General features: G+C 44.4%; 1 protein-coding gene across 1 annotated transcript in view; it reads right to left on the bottom strand.

The window, feature by feature from the left end:
* Positions 1 to 24,678, bottom strand: part of gpr158b (G protein-coupled receptor 158b) — a gene marked incomplete at its 5' end in the record, with an annotated part of 74,451 nt that extends 49,773 nt beyond the window's left edge. The window contains 2 exons of the mRNA XM_080778410.1: positions 17,026 to 17,131; positions 23,747 to 24,678. Of these exons, the coding sequence (XP_080634536.1) occupies positions 17,026 to 17,131; positions 23,747 to 24,678 (1,038 nt within the window). The remainder of the gene's footprint in view (positions 1 to 17,025; positions 17,132 to 23,746) is intronic.
* Between the last annotated feature and the right edge of the window lie 3,253 nt (positions 24,679 to 27,931).

Below are 27,931 nucleotides of genomic sequence, written 5' to 3'. Positions count from 1 at the left end.
ACGCCATCACACTCATGTCACCATGACTCAGCCATAACCATATAAGGAGTCCCCAAAGCAGGACCACGCCATCACACTCATGTCACCATGACTCACAAATCACTCAGCTCCATATATGGGCACAAAAGGGCCAGGTCCACATATACAGTAAGCGGGACAGACAGACACACACACACACACACACACACACACACACACAGACAGACAGACAGACAGACAGACAGACAGACGTGATCTGCTAGGTCTCATAGTAAGTGCTCATTGCATTCGCAATTACAGTATTAGTTTTTTTCTTATGAAAGCAGAGAGTCTTGATGCACATTATCTGATCATAAAACGGACTTGGAAACTTTCTTCAATCGTAGCCCCATATGTGCCCTCTCCCTACGCTCATTGAACTCATTCTGTGATTCGAGCTACAAACAATCGCAGTAACGGGGGGGGGGGGGGGCAACTAGGCTTTGAGGAAATGATCTTGCATAATCAACATTATTGTCGATTGTCGTGTGCCGCTCCAAACATGTCCAGACATACCACTAACCTCATCGATCCAGTCTCGCGTATCTATAAGGTGAGACGCGAGACTGGATCGGATTGTGTCTGGACATGTTTGGGAAAAAAAACAAGAAAAACAACGAGATGGATGCGGCAGCAGCAGAAGCAGCACGTCAACGTATTTGGAAGAAAAAAAACGAGAAAGCACCACCTGTCGTTGCAAGACAAACACCCGTATGTTGCTGATAGACAGATAATAATCGATCCGATTTTGTCCTGCCGTTCATTTTATCACATTAGGTGCAGGGCAGGCTGCTCGACGGTGAGTTTATAATAGCCTGTTGTAACGAGAAAGGGGGATGGATTGGATGGTTGGATGCGAGCAGCGCAGCAGCAGTACGGCTTGCGATCAGCGACCAACGTATCATGGCGGGCCCTCGATAATGATGTGCAATCTGTCCATGACTAACTCCACATGTGTCTGGCAAACGTTACGTTATGAAATCAAATGCCGATCGTTGCAGGTTTATATACGGGCAGAGAGCAAATCGCGTTGTATCTTGTTCCGAGAATGAGAGTGAGTGCAAGCCTTGCAGTTGAAAGCAGTGGGGACTCGGGAGTGGGGGGGGAACTGCCAATGCGATCCAAGAGGAAGAGACCCCCCCCCCCACCATTCTCCCTCGGGAGAAACCATGTAGAAACAGGAGGGGAGGGGGAATCGAGTGTATTCACACAAACAAGAGCATTGTCCCATCCATTTTAGATCCCCTGACATCTGCGTTGGTCTATGCCGGACGGCCGTCTCCAATACGTCGTACGTCCTCGCATAGACCAACCAATAGGCGGTGCCAGACGCTTCTCAGACCAACACCTCTTTTCAGCAGGGGGGGGTTTTAACTCTTTTTAGAGCCGATCGGTGTTACATTATGAGTTGTCCGGGCGCAAATATAGTTGAACTATAGTAATCAATAAAAAAACGTTTTTTGGACCATAAAACGTATAAAAACGTTATGCGCTTCTTGCGCTTGGCTATAATAAAACGTTTAAAAACGCTTTCAGCATTCTATGAGTTAAATAGCTCGAACCAGTGCTGGTTATTTAGTTAGGACCCGCTACAGTGGTGTTCGATACGAACTTACACCTTGGTTCGTATGTGTTGACATGTTCTTGATCTTGGATCTTGTGTCTTGTTTGAGTGCTGTAGATTCTGAGGATTTGGGATCGTTGGAGATACCGCGTGCGTTGCTTGGTATCTGAGGTTTAGAGGCTGGGATCTGCCTTTTATGATGCGGGCAAGTCTAGTGTCACGATGATATCACCACTGTGTATATCCATCTTTGGAGTTTCTACATTAATCTGATGTCAGCGCTGGATATCAACGTTGTCTCCATATATGGGACTATAGGTTATGCCCATATATGGAGCTCAAAGTAAAAGCCTTACTTTACGCTACTGCAGTGGGTGCTGCAATGCTCCTCCATTCTGCCGTGGAATCAGAAAGCTGAAGGCTGCAGATTAGACTGTCAGGAGGCTTTAAGCAGGCTCAAAACGCTGTACAAAGTAGACAGAATTTGGGAGGTGAACCAGGGTTTATTACTCCAGTCAGTCACAATCCAGGAACACACAGGCAGTCGTACAGACAGAAAAAAAGTTGATAATCACCGGACCAGGCAGAATACAACAGTGGGCAGGACTTACACAGACAACAAGTCAGAGGTGAATCATTCCCTGAAGAAGGACCTAGGTAGGTCGAACCGTTTCTTTTAAAATAACATTTGCATCGTGGCTACGAGTGTGAGACCTTTTTCTTTACCTTCTATATATTTACCAAGGCAGAGGTGAACACAGGTGTAACACATGACGAGGGGATGGATGGAGTCGGAAGGAAAAAGTCAGGAGGGACTGAGGGACAGATAATATAATCAAAAGCAATTTTGGTGGACTTGAAACATAATGGAAAACAGAGCACCAGCGAAGGAACACAGGGATGGCTAAATAAAATAACAAGAACATGGAAAGATAAAAGGAGGAAATAGCATTGCTGGAGCAGGGCAGATAAACTGTGGACCAGTGATTCCCAAACGTTTCAGGTCGAGACCCAAAAGAGAGATTAGACACAGGGGCCAAAACTGGTGAAAATAGCACATCTACAAGCGCGTTGTGAGCTTGTTGATGGGCTATTTTCACTACTTCTTAAGCTTTATATCAAATATGAAACGGTTCAACCTTCATCTCTCACTTCATCGTCAATTTTGTGCCGATGTGGAAAGAACATTGCAAGAAGATACGAGGCTGGATATCGCCAAAGTTGCTTCAAAGGTTTGATTTACATTTGAAACATCTTTGTATTTTGGTGCTGTTGCTCCTGTCATCATTTCCCCCGCACACCGCATTACATTATTAATCTGGCCGACTAGTATCAGATTTGTGAGATGTAATCATCTGAGAACGTATCATATCTGAGAAGGTACTGTATCAGTCAGAGTACTGATACACGCATGCACGCGCACACGCACGCACGCACGCACGCACGCACGCACGCACGCGCACGCACACACACACACACACACACACACACACACACACACACACACACACACACACACACACACACACACACACACACACACACACACACACACACGTTATTCTGGTTGCCATTTCCCTGCCTAGGTAGGTAGTAGGCTACTGTATAGTAGTAGGCTGCTTTTACATTTTCCAGCCTCACTGTGGAGACATACTGTATACCATTCACCATTGTAGATATAAAATTAAATAAACACTGTAGGGTTTGGGTGTCAGATGACAAAATAACATAACCTTCAGCAACATTCCCAAACACATGTATGCTCTGCTCTCCACCTGTCCTAAAACGAGCATGACAGTGTAATCAAAATAATAATGGTCGGATCGCATACAGACAGATTACTTATTTACTGCGGAGAGAACCCGTTTGACTGATCACTCGTCACTCTCGTGGTGTTTTTCCCCCTCTCCCTGGTTCCATAAGGATATGTCCACATGTCTTCTCGTCAAGTAAGATGTTGAGAACTGTTTTGACGTGAGGGGAGTGATTGGAACACCCGAACGGCGAATAATAATAATACCACCGTCGATCCAGAGCCATAGATAGTAGAGATGGAAGATGGTGTACTGCAGTGACAGCGTACACACCAGCGTCACTGACAAGCAAATTTACGAACTACAGACTGGCAGCCAAGTAGCCTAGCATCCTACTAGCCTTCATGTACTATGTAGGCAGGAAGATGGCGCCCAAATAAGCCAAAATCCTACCTAACGCGTCACTATGCCCTCCCCCTATATGGAGTTCTGTGTCAGGCACAGTGTTGTAACTAACGCCCTTATATCACGCGGATAACAGCGAGATCGGATGGTTTGTGGGGAAATATCGATTTTAAATCGCCACTGTAGCATGTCACCAAGAGTCAACTTGACAAAATGATTGCTAGGTAGCCTATGTTGTTGAGGAAATGCTTCCCCTCTCAACGGTGGAGTCTGTTCCTTGGTGGTCAGCAAAATACCAGTGAAAGCAGGGCTAATGTGCAGAAATACATTTTCCAAATAGGCTACCTGAACAAAACAGTGAATATTCTAAAATGGAAGATGAGCTCAAAATACATTTGATGAATTAGAATATCTCTCTATCACTGCAGATATATGGACTCATTTTTTATTTGATTATTATTATTCAAAAAAAATGAAGGCAAGTTGAGGCTACAATAAAGATGCCTGTCACAATTTCTGAACATGTTTTATTGTTCCACTACATTTCATAATGTTAGGAGGGAGTTGTCTTTTCTCTTACTGTGCGACAGAACAAAAAACCTTCTTTTAAATCGTTTTTTATATTATTATTTTTTAAAGTAAAGTAAAGTAAAGTAGTTACTTTCATAATTTAATGTAAAGTAAATTACTTTTTTATATTAAGTAACTATAACTATAATTTAATTTATAGTAAAAAGTTACTTGAACAACACTGGTCAGGCATGCCCAAATATGGAGTGTTGTGACAGGGATGGGGTTCCCCAGTTCGCATATGACTATGTTGGGGGGTTGTGACGTGAAAAGTTTGGGAAACCTTGCACTAGGAGAAAGACATCAGTAAACGGAAATTGTGGTCAAAAGCTTAGATTTGATGTTTGTGATATGTAATTAAAAACAGAGGAGCAACTCTTGGGGGGACTGAAATGTCAATGCCGTACGTGATCAGACTGTGAGCAAGAACCGCCCGTTGACAACTACATAGGCAAGGCGAGTTTATCTGTATAGTACATTTCAACAAAGCAAGGCAATGATAGAAAAATCAGTAAATCAATCAGGAGACCAAACCAGGAGGTAAATCCAAATTTCCGTAGAAAGGTGGTATATGTTGATGTATTGAATGCATAGGACCACAATGGAAACAAGTACGCAGGACCGTTTTGTGTTATTCATTTAGCCTCAATGTCACGACTGCCAAAAACCTACCCTACCTCCCCCCCCTCTTTCTAATCTGTCCTCTAATTATAGGAGTGTTGACAGACAGGGGTGCAAGAGAGGTGGCGGAGGCAACCAATTATGACAGCTACTGTATATAGCCGGGTTCAACGTTTCACGCTCTGCCAGGTCTTCTCTCTCTGTTGTCACCTACCACCCGGGCTAACCACCCGACCTAGCAGCAAGTTAACATTATCAGTGTGCTATTCTGAATGCTTACCTATTTCTCCTGTGTTTGCACTGACCACCTGAACCTACTCTGGAACTGGGAGCCTGCCAATCAATCTGTCAATCATCTAATGTGATCCTGGCTCTACCATAGACTGTAAAAAATATGGACAAAGCGTTCCGCGGGTCTAACGTGAACGTAAAATGAAGCCTGTCAGTCCTTGCAATGGAAGTCGCCATCTTTCTAGATCCGTTTTGGCCCAGCTGGCCATTGGCTGGCCCAGACAACGAGGCGGGACTTCCCCCTTCTTCTTCGTTGGTTTTTATTTTGACTCGAGTGGGTGGGGGATCCCGTTCATAGACTCTAACGGTAGCCACACCCCTCAGAACATGCGCGACTTTATGGTCATTTTTCTAATAAATGGGACCATAATTTTCCAAAAAGAATATTATGACATTAGAAATGAGACTTTAAACTAGTGACTGGAAGCAAAAAGTATTCATGACCATGTTTATTAAGGTAATACAGTCTAGGTGAAGTTGGGCCCAAATACATGGACTTCTATGGGGCTATGGGTTTTTTTGAGCCCAATGAGAGCGCCACAACAGGCCATTATATGAACTTTCATTTCCTTAGTGGCTTCACAAAATATCCGTCTGACTGCCCCCCTGGGCTCTACACACCCTCTACCAACCTAGTCCCCATATATGGGGGAAAAGGGGAGAACAACGGACTTGAACTCATGCTTCCTTCATGCCTGAGTGTCCAAGTTGCTCCTTTACACCTGACAGAGGGGAGTTTCTCTGGTTGGACGTAGCGTGTGGAAGGAACACGTTATTCCAACAGCTGTTTACATTGCTGACAAATAAAGTATTAAATCAATATCAATCAATCAATCAATGTTTTTTTCCCCCTTCTTTTTACATATATGTTTGATATTGTTCTAGTAATGTTTCTATATTCTGGTATGTTCAGTAAGAGGGGTCTCCCAGTCTCTCCAGCTCTATAGTGAACAGAAAATGTGATTTCCAGGTTGGGATACCAATTCTATCCAATCAGGAGAGAGAACTCACAACGGATACATGATAAACAAGTTAAATTGGAAGTGATGAAAGTAAGAAGGGACAACATTGGAACTGGAACAGTTAAAAAAGTTGAAGCTAATACATCCTGCTGAGACATAACTCTGGGCTACATTCTTACGGAGATAGTGGGCTGACTTTGTAATTGTGTTCAAGTGGCTGTTCAAATTACATGTCCCCGGGGACACCCACACAGAGTTGCACCACTTACTTCACACAGGTGCGATTTTTCTTTATTGGTACTACCAATAAAGAAAAAACCCATGGTGGGAGCAGCATGCTGGTGTGTGGATTTTATTGTTGTTTCATGCTGTAATTTTGATCCAGTACCCAGCCCAGCAGGACAGGATGTGCGTGCCTTTTGTCACTTTGTGACACCTTTTTCACAGAGAAAAGTGATGAGTCATCCTTCACCATATTCTCAACAAGTGGGCAAGTATATCATTAGAACGATACAGGCCTGAATGCTTTACCCATACAGTGAGGGGATTTGGTGGCTCGGTTATGCTTTGGTGGGCCTTTTCCTGGTACAGTTTGGGTTCACTTACCCCGGTCATTGCAAATCAATGTAAGTTGTTCTGAGTGAGTACCTTTATCCTTGGATGAAATGGGTCTATCCTGAGGGGAGTGGTCTCTTCTAGGATGGTCACTACATGCTTCGAGTATGACAATCATTATGCTATTGTATGTAATTCACCGTCACCAGATCTCAACATAAAAGAACATAGGAGATTTTGGACTGACATGTTAGACAGTGCTCTCCACAAAAACCAACAACAAAACATCGAATGCGGAAATGTCTTTTGTTAGAACGGTGTTTCATCCCTTCAGTACAGTTCCAGAGGCTTGTACAGTCTATCTATGCCATGGTGCATTAGCAGAGACTAACAAATGTGCTACTGCAAGACCCTCCTCCATTTTAAAAGTGTAGTTTTAGTTAAATGTATAGCAGTAATGGTTGGTGATATCACCTGCATGACAGTTTTTCTATACCATTATTATTATTTTTTGCTTCAGTTTGAGACATGATAAATTCAATGGTTTGAGCACAACAGAACAGACAAGCACAACACAGGCTCCTGCTTCCTACGCTTGCCAGTTTGTATTTGTCTGATATACAGTAAGAGATTTTGTGTGTGCAGTGCGCAGTGTGCGCGTGCGCATGCGCGCGTGTTTATGTCTGTGTGTGCGCATTTGAAATGCATCCTCAGCCCCATATGTCTAATCCAACCTTTTTGTGTTGCACCTGTGCTTTTCCAACATTATTATATTATACTACATTATACAGTATACAGTAACACGGCTAAATAATCCTAGAGACAAAACCTTTCCTGATTCATGCCCTCCCTCCGCATAATATCTCTTGATAACTGACTTCAGGAACTTTGAAACGATGCGCCCCCTTTCTATTCACCCTTCTCGCTGTGTGACAGACGATAGGGTTTGTCACCCACTGAGGCGTAAGCTATATGATCATCAGGGCCCCCTGCTTTTCACTGAGCTGCGAGGTTGCCACTGCAGAGGAAACAGACTAATTTCTTGCATGGCAGAGAGGAGTGTTGGGGATTAATTTTTGATGGACCTGAACATCACTACTCTACTATGAGTATGGCAGAAATAACTGACCTGGCATGACTGAATGAAGTGTGAGTGAGTACAGTGCAACCATGCTTACTATAATCACTTAATCATCTTCATTCTTACTATATATTGCCTACTACAGTAGTATATTATAGTATAGTATAGAAACTATACTATCTACTAATGCAATACTATACCAGTAAGACGCCTGAGAGCGAGAAGCGACCTCGCCCTAAAGGTGCATGCATCCGCCTGACTGCTGGGCGAGCGCTGGCGCTTTGGAATGCGGATCAACATATGGAATGAATTCTGTACTGGCCATATATGGAGTGTGTCTTGAGTGTACAGGGTTCGATGAGGTCAGATCAACATATGGAATGTCAGCTCCATATATGGAGATCTAATGGTGGCACCGGGGGCAGTGTCTTGAGTGTCTAGAGTCAGTCCATTGCTCTCCCAGGTTGGCAGAGGGAATGTATCGCCCAGGATTACATTAGATAATTGATACTTTGGGTGAAAAAATGGGTTGAAAAGTCGTGGGATTATTATTATTTTTTGAATTGCCATGCTTGGTCAATATCAGTGATTTAATCATGAATCGCTTAACTGATCCCTCCACATCTGGCACAGAGCATCGCCAGTGTTGACAGATGGGGGGATAATTTGATGCTTCTCTTTCTGGCCTCATCTCAAATGTCAAATCTAGAAAGTGGAACGAAAGGTAAGAAAAAAGGGAAAGACAGACGGAGGCAGAGACTGACTTGCTTGGTTAACCACTCCCCCTTGAGACTGACAGACAGAGACACACAGACATGGTTGGTAAAATACAACGTTTCACATGGTGGCCAGGGAGAAAACACACTCACGCGCACGAATGCATGCATTGTAGTAGAGGCACATCCATACCCACAGATGATACGTGCGTATTCAAGCATGCAGAAAACGTAGCCTACAAAAAGGCACGTTACGTTAAACCAAAGAGCTGCAAGTGTTCTCAAGTCTTCCCCTAATTATATAAGCAGCGACTCCTTATATAAACGCTGCTTCCCCTACCACCACTGACTATACATAATGCATGAAGCCTTGTGTTTTGCTTCAATTGGTGACTTAAATGCATTCTACCTTCCTCTGACGCTACACTGTATCTGGGCAAAGCCAGACGAAGCTTGGGCCAAGTGCGTCTCAGTCAGAAGGCCATGCACGGCAGGCGTGCGTGACACATCACAAACTGCACTACATTTACATATGACCGCTGGCCCTGTGGTGGGAATAAGCACCTGGAACTTATTAAAAATAAGGCTGGAACTATTGATTATTTTCTTAGCGATTAGTCAATTACTTTTTTAATTAAATGTAGAATATTGGAACACATTATTTATACAAATCAATGTGAAAACGAACTAATTTATTTTTCCAACTATTTAAAAATGTTCTACTAAACTAGGGATGTCCCGATCCCGATTCCACATTTTTTTATGTGTTAGCCGACACCGAATACCGATACCAGAGAATAATATTTATAATAATATAAAAAAATAATTTGAAATGAGTAACTAAACCCCATTTTATACTTTGTCATACAATGGTGTCATGCATATTCATTTGAGGGCAAATTGCGTTTGCGTAGCAGCAAATTTCCTGGTGTTTCATCAAAACCCTGCCTTAGCCACAGCCCCCAGAATACTAGAGTATTAACGACTGGAGAACAATTTAGAGATTACACCATTACACTTTAGAGATTACACCTCTCAGACAGAGCTGCCTCATTACAAAGCCGGCATATTTTAACCATTAATCAGAACAATGATGAGGGCAGGGAGCGTTTTTGAAAACACCCAGGACTGACTCCGGAGTACATGATGTTCTGTCACATTACAGGAAACCCTCTTGTTATTACTGTATCTTTTCTCTTTGCAAGAGAAAGAGATGAGTACCTGAGGGTGCGCTTATACTTTAGGAAAGCAATGAGCCACTTGCAATCTCTCCACAGCCCATTTCCCCCAGAAATATATATTATTAGTGGAGATTTTACTGTGAACTGTGAACATAATGGGGCCGCGGCGATGTTTGAGACTTGTGAGATAATGATCTCAACATCCAAGATCGTAGCAGAAATTATTTATAGGCCTAGTGCTGTGGGTAAAACTGCTTTCCTATAATTTTTATCCCACGATTTTGCAAAAAAGAAATTCACCCAGTGTCAATTATCTAATGTAATTCTGTGCTACACTTCCTCTGCCAACCTGGGGGGGCAGCGGATTGACCATGCTTCCTTATATGCATGAGGAGTCCAAGCTGCTTCTTTTCACACACATTTTGCGCATTTTTGAAAGATTTTAACAACACAAATTTCTATGGAGGTTGCTGGCTCACAATATTTTCAGATGGGATCCGCAGCCAAATATATTAATTTGGGCGTGCTTGACATGAAAAAGTTTTGAAAACAAAATGGTGTATTAAACCCGGCTCTGGGCTAACACAGTACATCAGAGTATTGATTACATCTCTGATGACTGTTTTCCTCTGCTACCAAAGGGGACCTCAGCAAGGCCGACTGAGATTTATCTGTGATTGAGAGATGTGACAACCTGGAGCGTGGTTACCATGGATTCCAAACCCTGCGGAGCCAAAGATAATGGTAGCGATGACTCATCCGTCAATATGAAAAAGAGAAAGAGATCAAACTAGAAAAGTGTGCTCATCCGAGCACAGGTCTCCTCCGCCAGGCTGGGTTGCCTAGCTGGGGCCCGCAAACTTTGGGAGGCAGTCATTAGCCAAATGGAAAATGTGAGTACCGATTTGTGTGAGTTTTGAAAAAAAAAAAAAAAGTGTAGTACTGGCAACACAGTATGGCACAAATTTCGGAACAAGGTTTTTGAAGAAAACACAGTATGGCACAAAAAGTATCTAATACTGTTCAAGTTATAAGCCAAAAGATGAAGTGGACTGTTGTAGTGGCACCATGAGGATATTTGAAAAAATCGGGATGGAGGTTCTTCTTTAGCTTAGTAGGAAAGTGCGAGCAACATTTCGTATCAATCAATCGTCAAGGAATATGAGAGATGTAACAGATTCCTTCTGATCACATGACTACAATGTATACCGATTTGTGTGAGGTTTGGACAGAATCTGTAGGAGTAATAACAAAAAATTGTTTAGCAAAGATCGTCCTCCTAGTGCTGCTATAACAGAACAATAAGAAAAAGTTTGGGCATAGGTTCTGCTCTGGCCTCCAGGGAGTGTGCGTGCACAGTTGTACACAGACGGACGGACAGGGTCAAAAACATAGTCTCGGCCTGGCGTAGACAATAAACTCTCCTTGATAGGTCTTATCCTGCTTCATTAATAATACATTGTACAAACACATTACATCCACCAACTCAAGAATGTGGAGAGAATTCTGTTGGAAGAACTTAATGAGATTTTTTATTACTCCCAAAATGAAATCAAGACAACTGAAAACAGAACAGCCTTGCTGGAGACAATGTGGCCACAAGGAAGCGGGCCACGCTCATATTTTCTGGTCTTGTCCTAAAATTCAGAAATACTGGCAGGATATTCACTCCACTTTGGAGACCATTCTGTGTTTTGAGATACCTCTGTCTGTTTCTTTTCTACTGTTGGGAAATATCCATGAAGATTTTCTAACACATGATAAATATTTAATCAAGATCCTCTTAGCATCAAGTAAAAAAGCAATCACTGAATGTTTATTGTAATATGAAAAATGCAGCCTTTTTTCTTTTTACTTTTTGTCTTTTTTCTTTTTCTTTCCCGTATTGTCTTGTTAGTTGAGTTTTTGTCTGTCTGTTCTTCCTTTCAATAAAAATTAAGTTAAAAAAATAATAATAATAATACATTGTACTACGGTGTTGCGATAGAAGATCTACAAACTCACAACACGCTGCGATGCAACACGTTATGAACTTGTACAGTAGATGGGTTATTTTCCCCACGTGGCATCATTGTTATGATGAAGGATACATCACATTTCACGCTGAGAAAGACCAGAGGTCGGGACACAGTCGTACGGCTCTGTCATAAGCACTGATACTGTCGTCTAGTATCAGACAGCTGCAGTGCTCACACATGTCAGCATTCAGAAATCCTGTGACCTTTTGAGCAGGAATTACAAAAGAAGAATGTAATGTCCTCATGCACAATGTTCAATAAACTTATACCTATAGTGACTATATCCTACAGTAGTTACTTTGAAGCCCTACTGGCTATTTTACAGTACTTACATTGTATTGTATTGATTGATTAACATTGCGGTTATGTGGTCAATACACTAGCCAGTCACCTACAGGTGCGCCATTAGACTCATATTGAATTATGTGTGTTCAGGAAAAGCGACCGTAGTAAATAGTACGATGTAATAGATATAACACAGGTGTGTAATGATGAGAGGAGGATGAGTTCTTAGCGCTGTATTTATAGAATGTATTTCAAGGCAAGGCACCTGGGTGCTCAGGTTGCAGAGGAGTAAAGTACCTGAACAGTGCCCACCATGACGGAGTCTACGGATTCTAATCCATCCGGCTCGCCAAGCCTCTACAAACACAATTGTCCATGTTTGGGGAGGGAAACCTCCCAAATCAGTCGCCCACTGTATTGTATTAAAAGAAAAAAGTCCTCAAGTATATTTAAATAGTCACAACGATTTTTACAAGTGAATCTATTTCTGATACAGCCTCAATAACTGTAGGCTATCATCTTCTTTGGTATAGAGGTAAAGTGTGCCATTTGTATAATGTAAATCTTTATAACTATGATTTATAACTGTGATAATGCCAGCTCTCTTCACACAACCTTGCCCTGATGATTGGCAGAAATGAGCAGGGAGTATTACATCAGTAATATCCCACACAGTAAAACACCTCAGTGGTCATTAAGACCCGAGGCTGATTCTAAAATACAGTTTTTTGAAAAATTGTGTTAGCTATGTCAGGCCCCCTAAATGTTATGTATTTTCCCCTTGGCCTCCCGTCTGAAAATAGTTTTGTTCCCAGAAGCAAATATTGAGTTAAAAAAATCTGAAATAGCAGATCTACAAGCTCATAGCATGGCACAAAGTAAAGTGCTATGAGCTTGTAGATCTGCTATATATTTTATATACAAAATGGACCAATTCAGATCCATTAGAGTACATTTTACACACACTTAAATGAACACTGAGGAATTGAATGTGTACAGTACATTCCTGCATGCTGACTCCAACTAAATCCTTCATGAACAATACAAGGTCAAGGATGTGTTTCATCTCTCTGGCCCGAATTATCATATGGCCCTAATGAGTATCCTGTATTAGTTTTTTGGCTCTATCTCAAAATGAGGGACTGCAAATGGCTTTGGGACCGGAAACGTTTCTCTGCCCGTGTCCTGAATGACAAAAACTCTCACACACACAACCAATACACTTAGGTCCACTTGCACACAAGCATGCGCACAAACCGGCACAGTATTTCTCCACGGGGATCAACAAAGGTATGTCTGTGTATCTAGTAAAAATGTAACTGGAGTATTTTTTATAAAAAGAGACCAGTGCTCACAGCACTCCAACTCCAACTCTGATGATACAAGCACAATTTAAGCGCCGTCGGACAGGTGCGAGACAAGAGAGGACGTGTGAAAAATGAGAGAGGCTGCGGTGTTCAAGTTGAAGAGTTCAAATGGAGACCCTCATAGTTTTCCTATGGCAGAAAGAATGCACGAGAGGGTAAGCACTACGGATAAAGAGCATGGTCAATTATTCACTGTGTGCTGCCGCAATCCATTACACTGCATTCATTATGGATCATATACGGCCGTCACCAGGCTGTAGGACTGTAGAACACGTATGCAGAGACAACAGAGCTTACATGCCGGTCAGAAGGAGCATATATGACTAACACTCCACTGGCTCCCGGTTAAACAAAGAATCGACTTCAAGTACTCCTCACCACAAGACACTGCACAACCTGCCCCCCCCTCCAACCTCTCCGCCCTCCTCGAGCCACACTCACCATCCTCTTCCCTCAGGGCCTCCTTGAGGTCCCCAAAAAGGTCCGCAAAAACCTGGGGCAACAGGGCCTTCTCTGAGGCCGCCCCCACCCCCCTCTGGAATGCTCTCCCCAAACACAGAAGAGATGCCCGCTCCACTAATGAGCTATGCCTCCTACACTAATGAGCTATCTCTTCATGCAATCTCTCAACCACACACACACACACACACACACACACGCACGCACGCACGCACGCACGCACGCACGCACACACGCATGCACGCACGCACGCACGCAATGTATGTGCACTTTCACTGCTCAGTGCTCAGGGTTTGGATCCTTTAGGATTTTAATTAGTTCCGGTACTGTATCTCAATGTTGGATCCTGCCTGTGGTTCCTCCATTTACGGATCCAAATCCTAGAAGCTTCTGGATCCATTTTTAAACAATCATGGTTAAATAAACACTCAGGATTTCATTGTAACTAAAGAGTATGGCAGTGGCACTATAGAGCCCTTTTCATGACGACGCCAGGCCCAGGAAATAGTTTACAATGCATTTTTCCCATAGACATTTCAAAACGTATATATTTAAAGACCGTATAAGCGTCGTACAAAGCCAACTCTTGTCGTGACAAATCATGACAACAAACACAATATTTTGGACCAAACAAATACTGTAATTACAAAGAAGAAAAACAACAAAAAAAGTGTTGTCATGATTTGTCACGACAAGAGTTGGCTTCAAATAAATACTTTCTTTTCCGGGTCTCTCGACGGGGGACTGCGACGCTCTATAGTGCAGATATATTGACATATTGTGAAAACCAACCGAGATGATCAACCGAAGTGGTCCACATCATTCTCACAAGGTACTACTAGAGCAGTGGTAACCAACCTTGTCAAGCCCAAGAGCCCATTTTATTCCCAATTGTAAGCCAAGATCTACCACTAAAACGTGTTAGAAAAAACACTTGTTTTTTTGCTATTTCTGACAGGCTCAATGCATGTGCACACATCCACACAAAGACTAAAGCTTAAATTAGAATAAATACTTATAGTAAGTTCAATGTCAAATAATATTAAGACAAATTAGAAATAATTAGTATTAGAAATATTTTGTTTCTCATTTCAATGAATATTCACATTGGCAGATGTTCAAATGACATAGGCATAACATGACCATATATATTTGCACAGATATGGTGACATACTCTCAGGGTCAGCCCACCTTTAATGAGACTGCTGTGACTGCACTTTATCTGCAAGCGTTTTGAAATCTGGTTCATATTTAGTGATTGCCAGTCTGAGGGTGTCATTAAGATGTGAGTCAGTCATACGAGTTCTAAACTTGGATTTTATTATTTTCATTTGTGAAAAGGCCATTTCACATAAGTACGTGGAACCAAAGTAGGCATGCAGCTTCAGTGCACACTACACAATCAGGGGATACTTCTCTGCTCACAAGAGACCAAAATTCCTTCTCTTTAGCTCTGACCTGCTGAGTATCAATGAGAAGGGCTCTGTAGTCGCCGGAGTATCTGGGTTATAAGGCCAGATACCCTGGAGTATCTGGGTTATAAGGCCAGATACCCTAGCCAGTATGTATTAAGAGGTTCTGGGTTATAAGGCCAGATACGCTGGCCAGTACATAGTAAGAGGTTCTGGGTTATAAGGCCAGATACCCTGGCCAGTACATAGTAAGAGGTTCTGGGTTATAATGCCAGATACCCTGGCCAGTACATAGTAAGAGGTTCTGGGTTATAAGGCCAGATACCCTGGCCAGTACATAGTAAGAGGTTCTGGGTTATAAGGCCAGATACCCTGGCCAGTACATAGTAAGAGGTTCTGGGTTATAATGCCAGATACCCTGGCCAGTACATAGTAAGAGGTTCTGGGTTATAAGGCCAGATACCCTGGCCAGTACATAGTAAGAGGTTCTGGGTTATAAGGCCAGATACCCTGGCCAGTACATAGTAAGAGGTTCTGGGTTATAAGGACAGATACCCTGGCCAGTACATAGTAAGAGGTTCTGGGTTATAAGGCCAGATACCCTGGCCAGTACATAGTAAGAGGTTCTGGGTTATAAGGCCAGATACCCTGGCCAGTACATAGTAAGAGGTTCTGGGTTATAAGGCCAGATACCCTGGCCAGTACATAGTAAGAGGTTCTGGGTTATAAGGCCAGATACCCTGGCCAGTACATAGTAAGAGGTTCTGGGTTATAATGCCAGATACCCTGGCCAGTACATATTAAGAGGTTCTGGGTTATAAGGCCAGATACCCTGGCCAGTACATAGTAAGTGGTTCTGGGTTATAAGGCCAGATACCCTGGCCAGTACATAGTAAGAGGTTCTGGGTTATAAGGCCAGATACCCTGGCCAGTACATAGTAAGAGGTTCTGGGTTATAAGGCCAGATACCCTGGCCAGTACATAGTAAGAGGTTCTGGGTTATAAGGACAGATACCCTGGCCAGTACATAGTAAGAGGTTCTGGGTTATAAGGACAGATACCCTGGCCAGTACATAGTAAGAGGTTCTGGGTTATAAGGCCAGATACCCTGGCCAGTACATAGTAAGAGGTTCTGGGTTATAAGGACAGATACCCTGGCCAGTACATAGTAAGAGGTTCTGGGTTATAAGGACAGATACCCTGGCCAGTACATAGTAAGAGGTTCAAGAATCGACTCAAACCTCAAACCTGGCCATTTACTGTAGCACCACTATACTAAGTGTCATTTTGGTCCAGGTAAGCACATGAACGCTAGCGTCCCTATGCTGGGGGAACATTTGTTAAACATAGCAGATCTACAAACTCACAACAGAGGGAAAAGTCGAAAAAAGGAGTGGGCTAAAAACAGACCCCTATGGGACCCCATAATGAAGTATAATATAAGGATTGTATAATATTGTTATTCTTGTAGACATATATGACAACCATCAACAATAAACTGAAACACAAATCAAAAGGGCTATAGTGTACCTTTAAATCTCAAGCATATTCCAACGGGATGATGATGACATATCAACAAATGGATGGATAAATGACGGACAGACCGATACATTTACCGACTGACAAATGGCTGAATGAGAAAAGTGGATTGAGCATCAAGTCAGTGAAGACGACAACGACCACTGATGATAACGACGATATATAACAATCATGAAGACTATAACAGGACAGTGGTCCAGTACAGTACAGACAGACGACAGACTCACTTCCATGCTGGTCAGGTTACAGCGATGGGTGCCAGCAAACCAGCCACTGGTGGAGCACTGGTCAATGTCCACGTCCTGGAGGTTGACGTCCACACGAACCACACCTCTGACAGGGACAGGGACAGAGGAAGGGGGAACGGGGTGCGAAGAAAAGGCAGAAAGGAGGGCATGGGAGATAGAAAGCACGGTGAGAGACAGGAAGAAAAGAGCAGGAGAAGAGAGGAGTCATTGTCAGTCATTGAGGAAGATAGCAGGGAAGAGCAAATGAGAGGTAGAGAGAAAAACAGATAGATGTCAAGGGGGATAAAAGGAGCGAGGGAGGTCAAAGAGGGGAAATGAGGTATAGGAGGAGTGAAGAGTGTAGATGAATTGGAAAATAGGCAGAAAGGAATAAGGGGTGGAGGGAAGGAAGAGAGACAAGACAAGTTTAGGAGAGATGTTATACATTAGGCATGTAACGATATATCGTATATCGATATATATCAATATTGCCACATTTTAACATGGGGTATTGCCACATTTTATCATGGGGTATTGCCACATTTTAACATGGGGTATTGACACATTTTAACATGGGGTATTGTCACATTTTAACATGGGGTATTGCCACATTTTAACATGGGGTATTGCAACATCTTAACATGGGGTATTGTCACATTTTAACATGGGGTGTTGCCACATTTTAATATGGGGTATTGCCACATTTTAACATGGGGTGTTGCCACATTTTAACATGGGGTATTGTCACATTTTAAAAGAAAAGAAGAAATTAAGAAATGTTAACTCGAGCTAGGTTTAAACATGAAAGCATGTTTACAGTTGCACGGAAATTAAGTAATTTTACATGAAAAGTAATGCTACTTTGGCAAAGTAGTTAAATAAAAATTGTGAAAAAAGCTTGGGGGGAAGATAAATCATTAAAAAAAAATAAGAAAATCTGGAAAATAATTGTTGAAAATATCGTGAAAAATCGTATCGTGAACCTCATATCGTGATACGTATCGTATTGTGAGGTGAGTGTATCGTTACATGGCTAACATATAGATTATACATTACACACACAAGCATGTATGAACACACCGTGTGCGTGCATACAAGATCCTATCTGCATCTTCAAATGAGCTTTTCTTAACACTGAGTGCAGTATTATGTCAAATGCAAGGACCCACAGCCAGAATGGAAACTGAAAATCCCTTATTTATATAACGCAAGTTTGTAGGCTGGTGAATGTAAAAATCTATGGAGGTGACAGGGACTTCCTGTACTGTAGTCTTTGCCGAGCTACCATCCAAAATTGCTATCACCCCAACTCTGACTGTGGTAAATTCCACACTGTTGAGAATTAAGATGCAACATATTCATCAACTAAATGAATGTACCTTATACCTCCGTCAAAACCCTAAAGTGTCTTTTGCCATTTAAAAAAGAACTGCACCTTGGGACTGATTGCCACCCAGCCGTCTCACACTCACACACATACTCTCTCGACTGCACTCAAAGGCACACGCACACACGCACACACGCACACACACACACACTCACACACAAACACACACACAAAACATGCTTAGTCTCTTTTGATTAGCATCTCTTCTTCACTTAGTTTTCTGTCCCATCCCAAATGACAGGCACAGTGATCTTGTCTTTCTGTCTCCACCAATCCCACTCACTTTTTCCACACACACATGTCTGTCTGTCTGTCTGTCTGTCTGTCTGTCTGTCTGTCTGTCTGTCTGTCTGTCTGTCTGTCTGTCTGTCTGTCTGTCTGTCTGTCTGTCTCTCTCTCTCTCCCTCTCCTCTTCGAGTGGCCAGAGGGTGTTCTCTGGAGGAGCCAACACCCATTATCTCCATCTGTGAGCTGGGAAGAGGAACAAACGACTTTCTGGAAGCACGGCAGTAGACCATGCAGCCAGAGAAAATATAGATAAGTGCACAAATGTCTGTTGGCATGTGTGATTGCGCGTACATGTGTAAAATGCATGTATGTGTATGCGTGTGCGTGGGACAGATTGAAAGCAGTAGAAAGCACAAAGTACTGCAGTGAGGGGACTCACAAGACCACCTGCCATACAGAGCTTTGAATTATAGCTTGCCAGAAAAGCACACACACACACACACACACACACACACACACACAATTAGTTAGGGCTCATGTTGTGTCGCACAACAGAATACATGCCCAGGGAAGTAAAAGTCTTACGAAGAGTGAACAAATCTCTTTGCACCGACATTGTTCTTGCTGTATGTGTTTGCTGTAGGCAAAGTATTTATTATATAGTTCACTATTGCTATTTGGTCAAGCGAACAGTCACTACCACACTAGGACTAATCTGTCACTCAGATGATCAGCGGAAGCTGGGATGAGGATCAGCGTCTCCAAATCTGAGGCCATGGTTCTCAGCAGGAAACCGGTGGATTGTGCAGTCCGAGTATGGAATGAGGCATTACCCCAGGTGAAGGAGTTCAAGTATCTCGGGGTCTTGTTCACGAGAGAGGGGAGGGCAGAGAAGGCTCTACCGCACTGTTGTGCCGAAAAGAGAGTTGAGCCAGAAGGCAAAGCTCTCTGTCTACCGAGCAATCTTCGTTCCTACTCTCACCTATGGTCATGAAGTGTGGGTTATGACCGAAAGAATAAGGTCGCGAATACTTCGCGACCTTTCTTCGACGGATGGCTGGCATCTCCCTTAGAGATAGGGTGAGAAGTTCAGTCACACAAGAGAGACTCAGAGTAGAACCGCTGCTCCTTCACCTGGAAAGGAGCCAGCTTAGGTGGTCCGGACATCTGGTTAGGATGCCTCTCGGCCATCTCCCTAGGGAGGTCCTCGACGCACGTCCCACTGGGAGGAGTAAAGATTGGACCTGGCCTAAATACAGGCATAAAATGTGCACACAATCTTCTCTGGGACCCAATCTGGGAACCTATTCGAGAGAGAAAAAGTGATTTTTTTGTTTTCTTAGTTTTTGAATGTTTCGCTACATGACACTACACTCTAGGACAGTGACTTTCAACCTGTGGTCCAGGGCCACACTTGCAGTAGGACATGCACACAAGCTTTGAGCCTATTTAGCACTACTTCATCACTGAACAGCACATACTTTTGATTTGTACGGCTTCATACGCAAACCGCACACATAACTTACAACCAATAGTTGAGATTCCATGTTGTTTGTTGTTTTGTTATGTCAATCCATTGTAGATTATGTGAGTCGACTCGCAGCATGTAGTGGCCTAATGTTTGGTCGTGATGTTACATCCTCAGGAGTCATTCAATCTAATCATTTTGATTACCGGTAGGTTTATATTTGGCCTGGAATAATAATTTAAAACGGAAAAAGAAAGAGAGGGGGGGAGGAGAGAGAGTTGGGGAAAGAGACAGGGAGAGAGACAGAGGGGACAAAAAGAGAAAGTGACAGGAAGAGAGAGAGCAGAGAGAGGGAGAGATAGGCCGGTGGGTAGAGATAGTGAGAGTGTGTGAATGCTTTGAGGGGGAAGAAGGAAGAACTGTGGCCACAAGTTCCACAACCATGGAACCCATATTTGAACACATTCTTGTACTGCACATTCAAGGAACACATTCAAGGCTTATTAGACTTTTCAGTTCTGAGTGACCCATATTCCTATTATTGGAACTTGGTTAATGGAGACAGGGCTGAGGAGAAGGGTCAGGAGTTCACCATACAGGGGGTAGAGTTCACCATACAGGGGGTAGAGTTCACCATACATGGGGTAGAGTTGCTACTCATTGCTGAAGCCAGCACATCATTAGGCACCTGAGATCTGACCTTTGAACTCTCGCTTTTACACGAAGGCCTTGGTTTAATTTCCTCTTTCTTCACTCAAAAATAAATCAGGGGAATCGAGTGAGGGCAACCACTCACTCGATTCCCCCGCAGCTCAGTACCTGATCACCTGATTCCATTAATCAAATACATTCACAGTTAGTGTAAGCTAATAGTTGGAATTTATTTAAATTAGTAAGGATGTACTGCACATAAATGTATAACAATAGCATACTAGAAGACGTGCTTAGTGAGCACAGGTCAAGTTGTCTATAGTGTTGCAGTGCTTCTGGTGTGACATCCCCTTTTGGCCTATAGAGCTTGATAATGCATGTGACCAGTTCATCAGTTGTTCATGATTAATCTTTTGTCAAAGTATTGTGCCTTAATTGTGGCATTATGTTAATCTGTCAACTTTGTCAAGATGTGCACTTTGTGGCTGGATGATGTAGCTTTGTTCTACCACCAGCTGAGCTGACCTTTGTCTCAACCAAATTAAGTCATTTTAATGGCACTGTATGCCATTTTGGAACCTGAACAGTATATTCATGCAAATGCAAGGTGGATTTTGAAAATAGTTGAATTAACAGTATTATTATTGAGGCACTGTAAGATTTGATCATTCCATGACACAACGTTAAAACTTCCACATACTGTAGTTAACTTCGGAGAGAGGTATCGTGGTATGTATCTGACAGCGAGTTTATTTTAGATTCTGCCATCCTCCCCTCTTTGGCAAGCTGAGGCAGCAAGGATTCATGTCCGGATGCTGTGCGCCGATAAGGCAGACAGCAATCGAATTCCAAAAAGTGTCCTGGGCCCTCACAATGCGCCCCCAAATGAAGTGAGAGAGAGCGAACTGAATATCAGGTGTTACGGACAAGATAAACAGGCAACAAGGTGTTGTGAAAAATAGATTGGCAGTTTTTGCAGGGGGCTTGGCATGCTACCCTCCCTCACACAAGCTTCCAGGACAGATGACCTCATCATGAGACTCCTCAATTAGAATGGTGCGCTCAGTTGAGTGCAAATCTCTGCCAATGAAGCTGCCCCCCCCCCAGTTAAACTACAGCAACATGCCAAGACTTTTTTGCGAACGCAGTGAGCACTTACTACTAGGTCTCATAGTAAGTGCTCACTGCGTTCGCAATGAGACCTAGCAGATCATGTCTGTGCGTGCGTCTGTCTGTCTGTCCGTGTGTCTGTCCCGCTATCCAAATATGGAGTGTGTTGCATCAGCAATCACTCAGCTCCATATATGGGCACAAAAGGGGCACGATATAAGGAGTCCCCAAAGAAGCTATACGTCCAAAACCCAAATATGTACGAGCTGCGTTCGCTTCCCGCGTTTGCGCGTCTTACTCGTACTACTAGAGCGGTGCCCATGGGGCCTCTACAGCGGTGCCCGTTGGGCACTGGCCTACTTGGAACGATGCAAGTTGGAAATGCATGCCCCACCCAGATAATATGTGTTGGAGCCTCAGCCTCTACAGCGGTGCTGTTGGGCACTGGCCAACTTGGAACGATGCAAGTTGGAAATGCATGCCCCACCCAGATATTATGTCTGTGTCCCTTTTATGCTTATATATGGAGTTCTTTGTCAGGCATGCCCAAATATGGGGTCTAAGCAGACTTCAGAATGATGTCAGAACAGGCCAGCTCCATATATGGGCAGGGGCGAGAGACTTAAGAGACTTAAGTTGGTGAATTTGGGGCCCTGTCCAGACCCCGGGCAGAGGTCAGGGAGGAGGGCTTGTACAGTACAGTACAGTACAGTACAGTAAAGTACAGTACAGTACAGTACAGTACAGTACAGTACAGTACAGTACAGTACAGTACAGTACAGTACAGTACAGTACAGTACAGCATCACTCAGTTCAGACGGGAAAAGCCCCTTGAGATGCAGCATCTCATTTTAAAAGGGGGATGTCGGCATACCAGATTGTAGTAAATGTGTGTGTTTCATGGCTGCCGGTATGCTATTTTGAGATGGTGTGTTTGCAGGACAAATTGTAAATCCCAGTAGAAAACGTTTCTGCTGTAAACCTGCTCCAAAATGTAACAACACACAGTAAATAAATGTTCTATAAATACAAATTGTGTGTGTATTTGCCTGCGTGCATGTGCAAAATGGCATTTAATGTCATGTGTTAGATGCATTGCTTGCTTTATTTTAATGCATAAACATAAACATGCCAAATGTGTTTAAAACATACGCCTACCTTTCTACTGTACCTGTCACAGAAACCTTTTTACCGTTTCTGCCATTAACACTAAACCCTCTCAGTGGAAATTTTATTTGGAGTAAATTGTGAAAAAATATATGGAATGTACTAGAAAATAATTACTTTTTTATTAGTAGGCCTAAAAGTTTGCCTTAAAATAAACCAAGCATTTCCCTCATGCCTGTATCTAGGACAACAGCAACAATTTAAATATTAATGGAGTCCTTTCTGCCACTCCCTATAGTCACCAGTCACCACCTCAGTATTTGAATTGTAAAAATGTTATGTTGGATGCAGAGGTGGACAAAGTACTCACTCAATCCCAGGACTTTAAATATGACTGACATTGAAGCCTAAAGATTTTCCAGAAAATTTGAGGTTTGTGTGTGATGTGAGGGGCGCTCTTATCATCATTGATTGATTGATTAACAGTTTGCAGAATTACAGTACATTTCAAGTGCAACTCAATACAAAAACTGTTAACTGTGAGTGGACGACACCATGAAGGCATGAACTAAAGCAGTACACTTTATAGGGCCCACCATTTTCAATTCATCAAAACATTTGGAATTGGAGACATACGAATATAGACAACTACCGGTATATAGTCAAAACAGGAAATCATCATAGAGGATGTAAAAAGGGAAAAGAAACATATACACTATACAGAGAGGGGGAAAGGGGGATTCATCATGGCAGCACAGTCAGGAACTCACCTGAACTCTGGAGCAGAGTTGGTAGTCAGTCCATAAAAGCCTGCAGACAACGTGAGCAGCCAGTAGGGGACAAAAGTCCCGTGCTCGCACTCCAGGTATGGCGCCGACCACTTGATTTGATTCTTGTCCATTAAGTAACCTTCGTCTTCCTTGCCCGTAGCGTCCGCGCCGGAATAAGGGGCCCTCCGGTGCAGGTGCGGTGGTCTCTTACGGTCCCTGAACTCGTTGAACCACTCGGACTCCGGGGTCCTGCTCCTCAGGTATTGGAGGTGCGCGGAGCCGGAGAGGTCCTGCAGCACCACCTCCTCCTCGCCGGCTCTGGTCGCCTGCAGATACACGTGGGGGCCCTTCTGCTGCCTCTGCGCGTCCACGTGGAAGGTCACCACCGCCCTGTGGATTTTGGGGTCCCCTTCGAGGATGCTCCGGACCAACGCGTGGTACCAGTGGACGTCCCGCCGGACGGTGTGCTCCCGCGACCTGTTGGCCTGCAGGACGATGTTCAGGAAGTTGGCAGCGTGCGTCATGGTGTCCAGCACGCCGTGCAGGGAGTAGTGCGAGGCGACGTGCGCCCCGCCGCGGCCTCGAAGGCTGCTCAGCTCGTACCTACGGGAGCAGTTCACATGCCTCAGCGCAGAGGAGTCGCCGCTGTGGAGGAACGCGGTCACCACCCTCGGGAGGTCCTCCTCGATCTTGTGCGCCACCACCGCCGTGCGCTCGGTGGCCGCGACGGGTCCCGCGGCATGCACGGTCGGGTGTTGGTGCAGCAGCAGCTGATCCTTGTTGACGTTCTGAGTGCTGAGCATCGTGGGGTTCTTGTTGTTGGCGCGTGTCTCCGCGTCCCTGTCGTTGGGATCTGACCACTCCACGTAGCCATAGTTTGATCCTAGACCCAACCCTGTATGTAAAAGCAGCATGAGGACCAGGAGAGCCATTACTGTTCCTTCTTGTATAAATCACAGGCGTCGAGAGGAGACCGCTGGCACTCGACGAAGTGTGGTGACTCTGGTGAGCATAACCAACAATGTAATTTTATCAACAACACCCACCAGAGGACGCGTTACTAATATCCATGATTTTAAAACCCAAACGAATGAAGGCAACGGAGAAGAAGCAGGCTACTCAAGGGTTTTCACTTCTCACTCCATTGCATTCTCGTGAGCCGAGACTTTCATTTCCCTTCTCTTCCTTTATCTCGTGTTGCTTAGCCTATTCTTCTAACACCGACGTAGGCTACAAACCCCATAACTCATCTAAAAACCCAATTAAAAACAATAACGCCTCCTGGATCAAGTTGTAATGGTCTGCGAGAGCTCCGAGCCGTTCTGCCGTCCTCCGAGCATCCATGTGAGGAAAGTACAGGTTGATGTCTGGTGATGGAGAGCGGAGCAAATCGCTCCTGAACGTCCGTCCCTCCCAATTGAGGCGCAAATAGGCCACTTCATAAGTGTCACTGTTAACCAATGAGCGTGCGGTTCTCCTCCCTCTCCTGCCAGCCTGGACTTTGAGGCTGCTGCCTGCCAGTCTGCTCCACCCATAGAGTTATGCGGTGGAGTGTGTAACTGTGTTGGGAGGTTGGGTCTCGGGAGGGGCGTGGGGATGCAAGCATAGGGTGCAAGGCTGCAAGCCGCCCGAACCGGTGCTGAAAGTATAGTTTTAGGTTATATAGTGAGGAGGACCGAGGGAAGTATTCAAGGAGGGCTATGATCATTTCTCTGTTTGGTGGTAGGCTATCACTGTCAATTATATTGAAATCTAAAAATAGAATAGCAACATGTAGAACAAATGCCATGTAAGCTATTGCACGCTTGCTGTGTGTGTGTGTGTGTGTGTGTGTGTGTGTGTGTGTGTGTGTGTGTGTGTGTGTGTGAATGGGTGAAAGGCACTGCTATATACAGGCATGCAAAAGTGTAGCTTTTCGGCGAAAATCGCCGTTTTTATCCCAAATATAGGACCTGTGTGATTCATGCAAATCCGTTAAAAAAATGTTTGGGGGGGGGTGAGGGGGTCTGTGGGTGGGGGTGGGGGTGGAGCCCGAGCCCGCTGCCCGGAGAATTATCTGACGAGACTGACGGACTAGTCTCGTGAGTCGATCACTAATGATTCCTGAACGATATTTCTGCTTGCATCTGGGCGGCATGATGTGCGCCGCCGCTGGTCGCTCCGCTTGTGTGGACTCGGGACTCGGCGGGAGTTGGGACAGACTGTCTGTGACTCGCCAGTCAGTCCCATAGTTAAGCTGCTACTAGTTAGCATTAGCAACGTTAGCACCTTAGTTATACTGTCTGTGGTGTGGACACGCCGGCGTCAGTTTCTCTCGCTGTGTGTGTGTGTGTGTGTGTGCGTGCGTGCGTGTGAGTAAATAAATAAAACTCTTGATACATACAACTTGTAGTACTACACCCCCCCCCCCCAGGGCTTATACTAAATGGATATATTAAAAAAGAAAACATGCAGCTACTGTTGAATAAGGAGAGGATGTTACTCTACATTGACTAAGGCTAAAATATTGAAGTAAACATTTTATTTGTATTATAATTATTTTGCCAGTGAATATAATTTCTATTTTACATGATGTGAAGAGTGTAACTGTAAGGGATTTTGAGATGGGAGTGCGAGTGCTGGACCTGTTTTTTTTTTTAAATCACACCCGTGTGAAGTGAGCGGCACTCTTATAATCATACATCATCCATTCATTGTCATTTTTGTGACAATGAATGTGTAGGATTGTGTAGGACAAAAAGCCGAGATATGACAATTTTCTCCATTCATTCACTCAACCACACTATAGACAGCTACAGTATGTGTGTGTGGCTGTGTCATTGGGTCTGTTCCTGGCTGTGTCCCTGTGTCATTGGGTCTGTCCCTGTGTCATTGGTTCTGTTCCTGGCTGTGTCCCTGTGTCATTGGGTCTGTCCCTGTGTCATTGGTTCTGTTCCTGGCTGTGTCCCTGTGTCATTGGGTCTGTCCCTGTGTCATTGGTTCTGTCCCTGGCTGTGTCCCTGTGTCATTGGGTCTGTCCCTGTGTCATTGGTTCTGTCCCTGGCTGTGTCCCTGTGTCATTGGGTCTGTCCCTGGCTGTGTCCCTGTGTCATTGGGTCTGTCCCTGTGTCATTGGTTCTGTTCCTGGCTGTGTCCCTGTGTCATTGGGTCTGTCCCTGTGTCATTGGTTCTGTCCCTGGCTGTGTCCCTGTGTCATTGGGTCTGTCCCTGTGTCATTGGTTCTGTCCCTGGCTGTGTCCCTGTGTCATTGGGTCTGTTCCTGGCTGTGTCCCTGTGTCATTGGGTCTGTCCCTGTGTCATTGGTTCTGTCCCTGGCTGTGTCCCTGTGTCATTGGGTCTGTTCCTGGCTGTGTCCCTGTGTCATTGGGTCTGTCCCTGTGTCATTGGTTCTGTCCCTGGCTGTGTCCCTGTGTCATTGGGTCTGTCCCTGGCTGTGTCCCTGTGTCATTGGGTCTGTTCCTGGCTGTGTCCCTGTGTCATTGGGTCTGTCCCTGTGTCATTGGTTCTGTCCCTGGCTGTGTCCCTGTGTCATTGGTTCTGTCCCTGGCTGTGTCCCTGTGTCATTGGTTCTGTCCCTGGCTGTGTCCCTGTGTCATTGGGTCTGTCCCTGTGTCATTGGTTCTGTCCCTGGCTGTGTCCCTGTGTCATTGGGTCTGTTCCTGGCTGTGTCCCTGTGTCATTGGGTCTGTCCCTGTGTCATTGGTTCTGTCCCTGGCTGTGTCCCTGTGTCATTGGGTCTGTCCCTGGCTGTGTCATTGGGTCTGTCCCTGTGTCATTGGTTCTGTCCCTGGCTGTGTCCCTGTGTCATTGGGTCTGTCCCTGGCTGTGTCCCTGTGTCATTGGGTCTGTCCCTGGCTGTGTCCCTGTGTCATTGGGTCTGTCCCTGGCTGTGTCCCTGTGTCATTGGGTCTGTCCCTGGCTGTGTCCCTGTGTCCCTGGCTGTGTCCGAGCACGAACATAGCGTTATAGCATTTGTTCATCACCAAGTGTCACTGTTGCACAGCCTAACACACAGACACACAGGCCGGGGAGGAGGGCTAGTACAGTACAGGAAGTAATTCATTTGAACATCTTTCTACATACTGAGAGTAATAGATTTGTGCTGATGACTCTTAAGTGCGGTATATACTGTCCCCCACGACCCCCCCCCCCCCCCCAAAAAGTGGGTTTAGTACTGATAAACGC

The sequence above is a fragment of the Protomyctophum bolini genome (genome assembly GCF_963924005.1).
Source record: "Protomyctophum bolini genome assembly, chromosome: 12".
Taxonomy (NCBI): domain Eukaryota; kingdom Metazoa; phylum Chordata; class Actinopteri; order Myctophiformes; family Myctophidae; genus Protomyctophum; species Protomyctophum bolini.
This window is presented reverse-complemented; position numbering and strand designations above follow the sequence as displayed.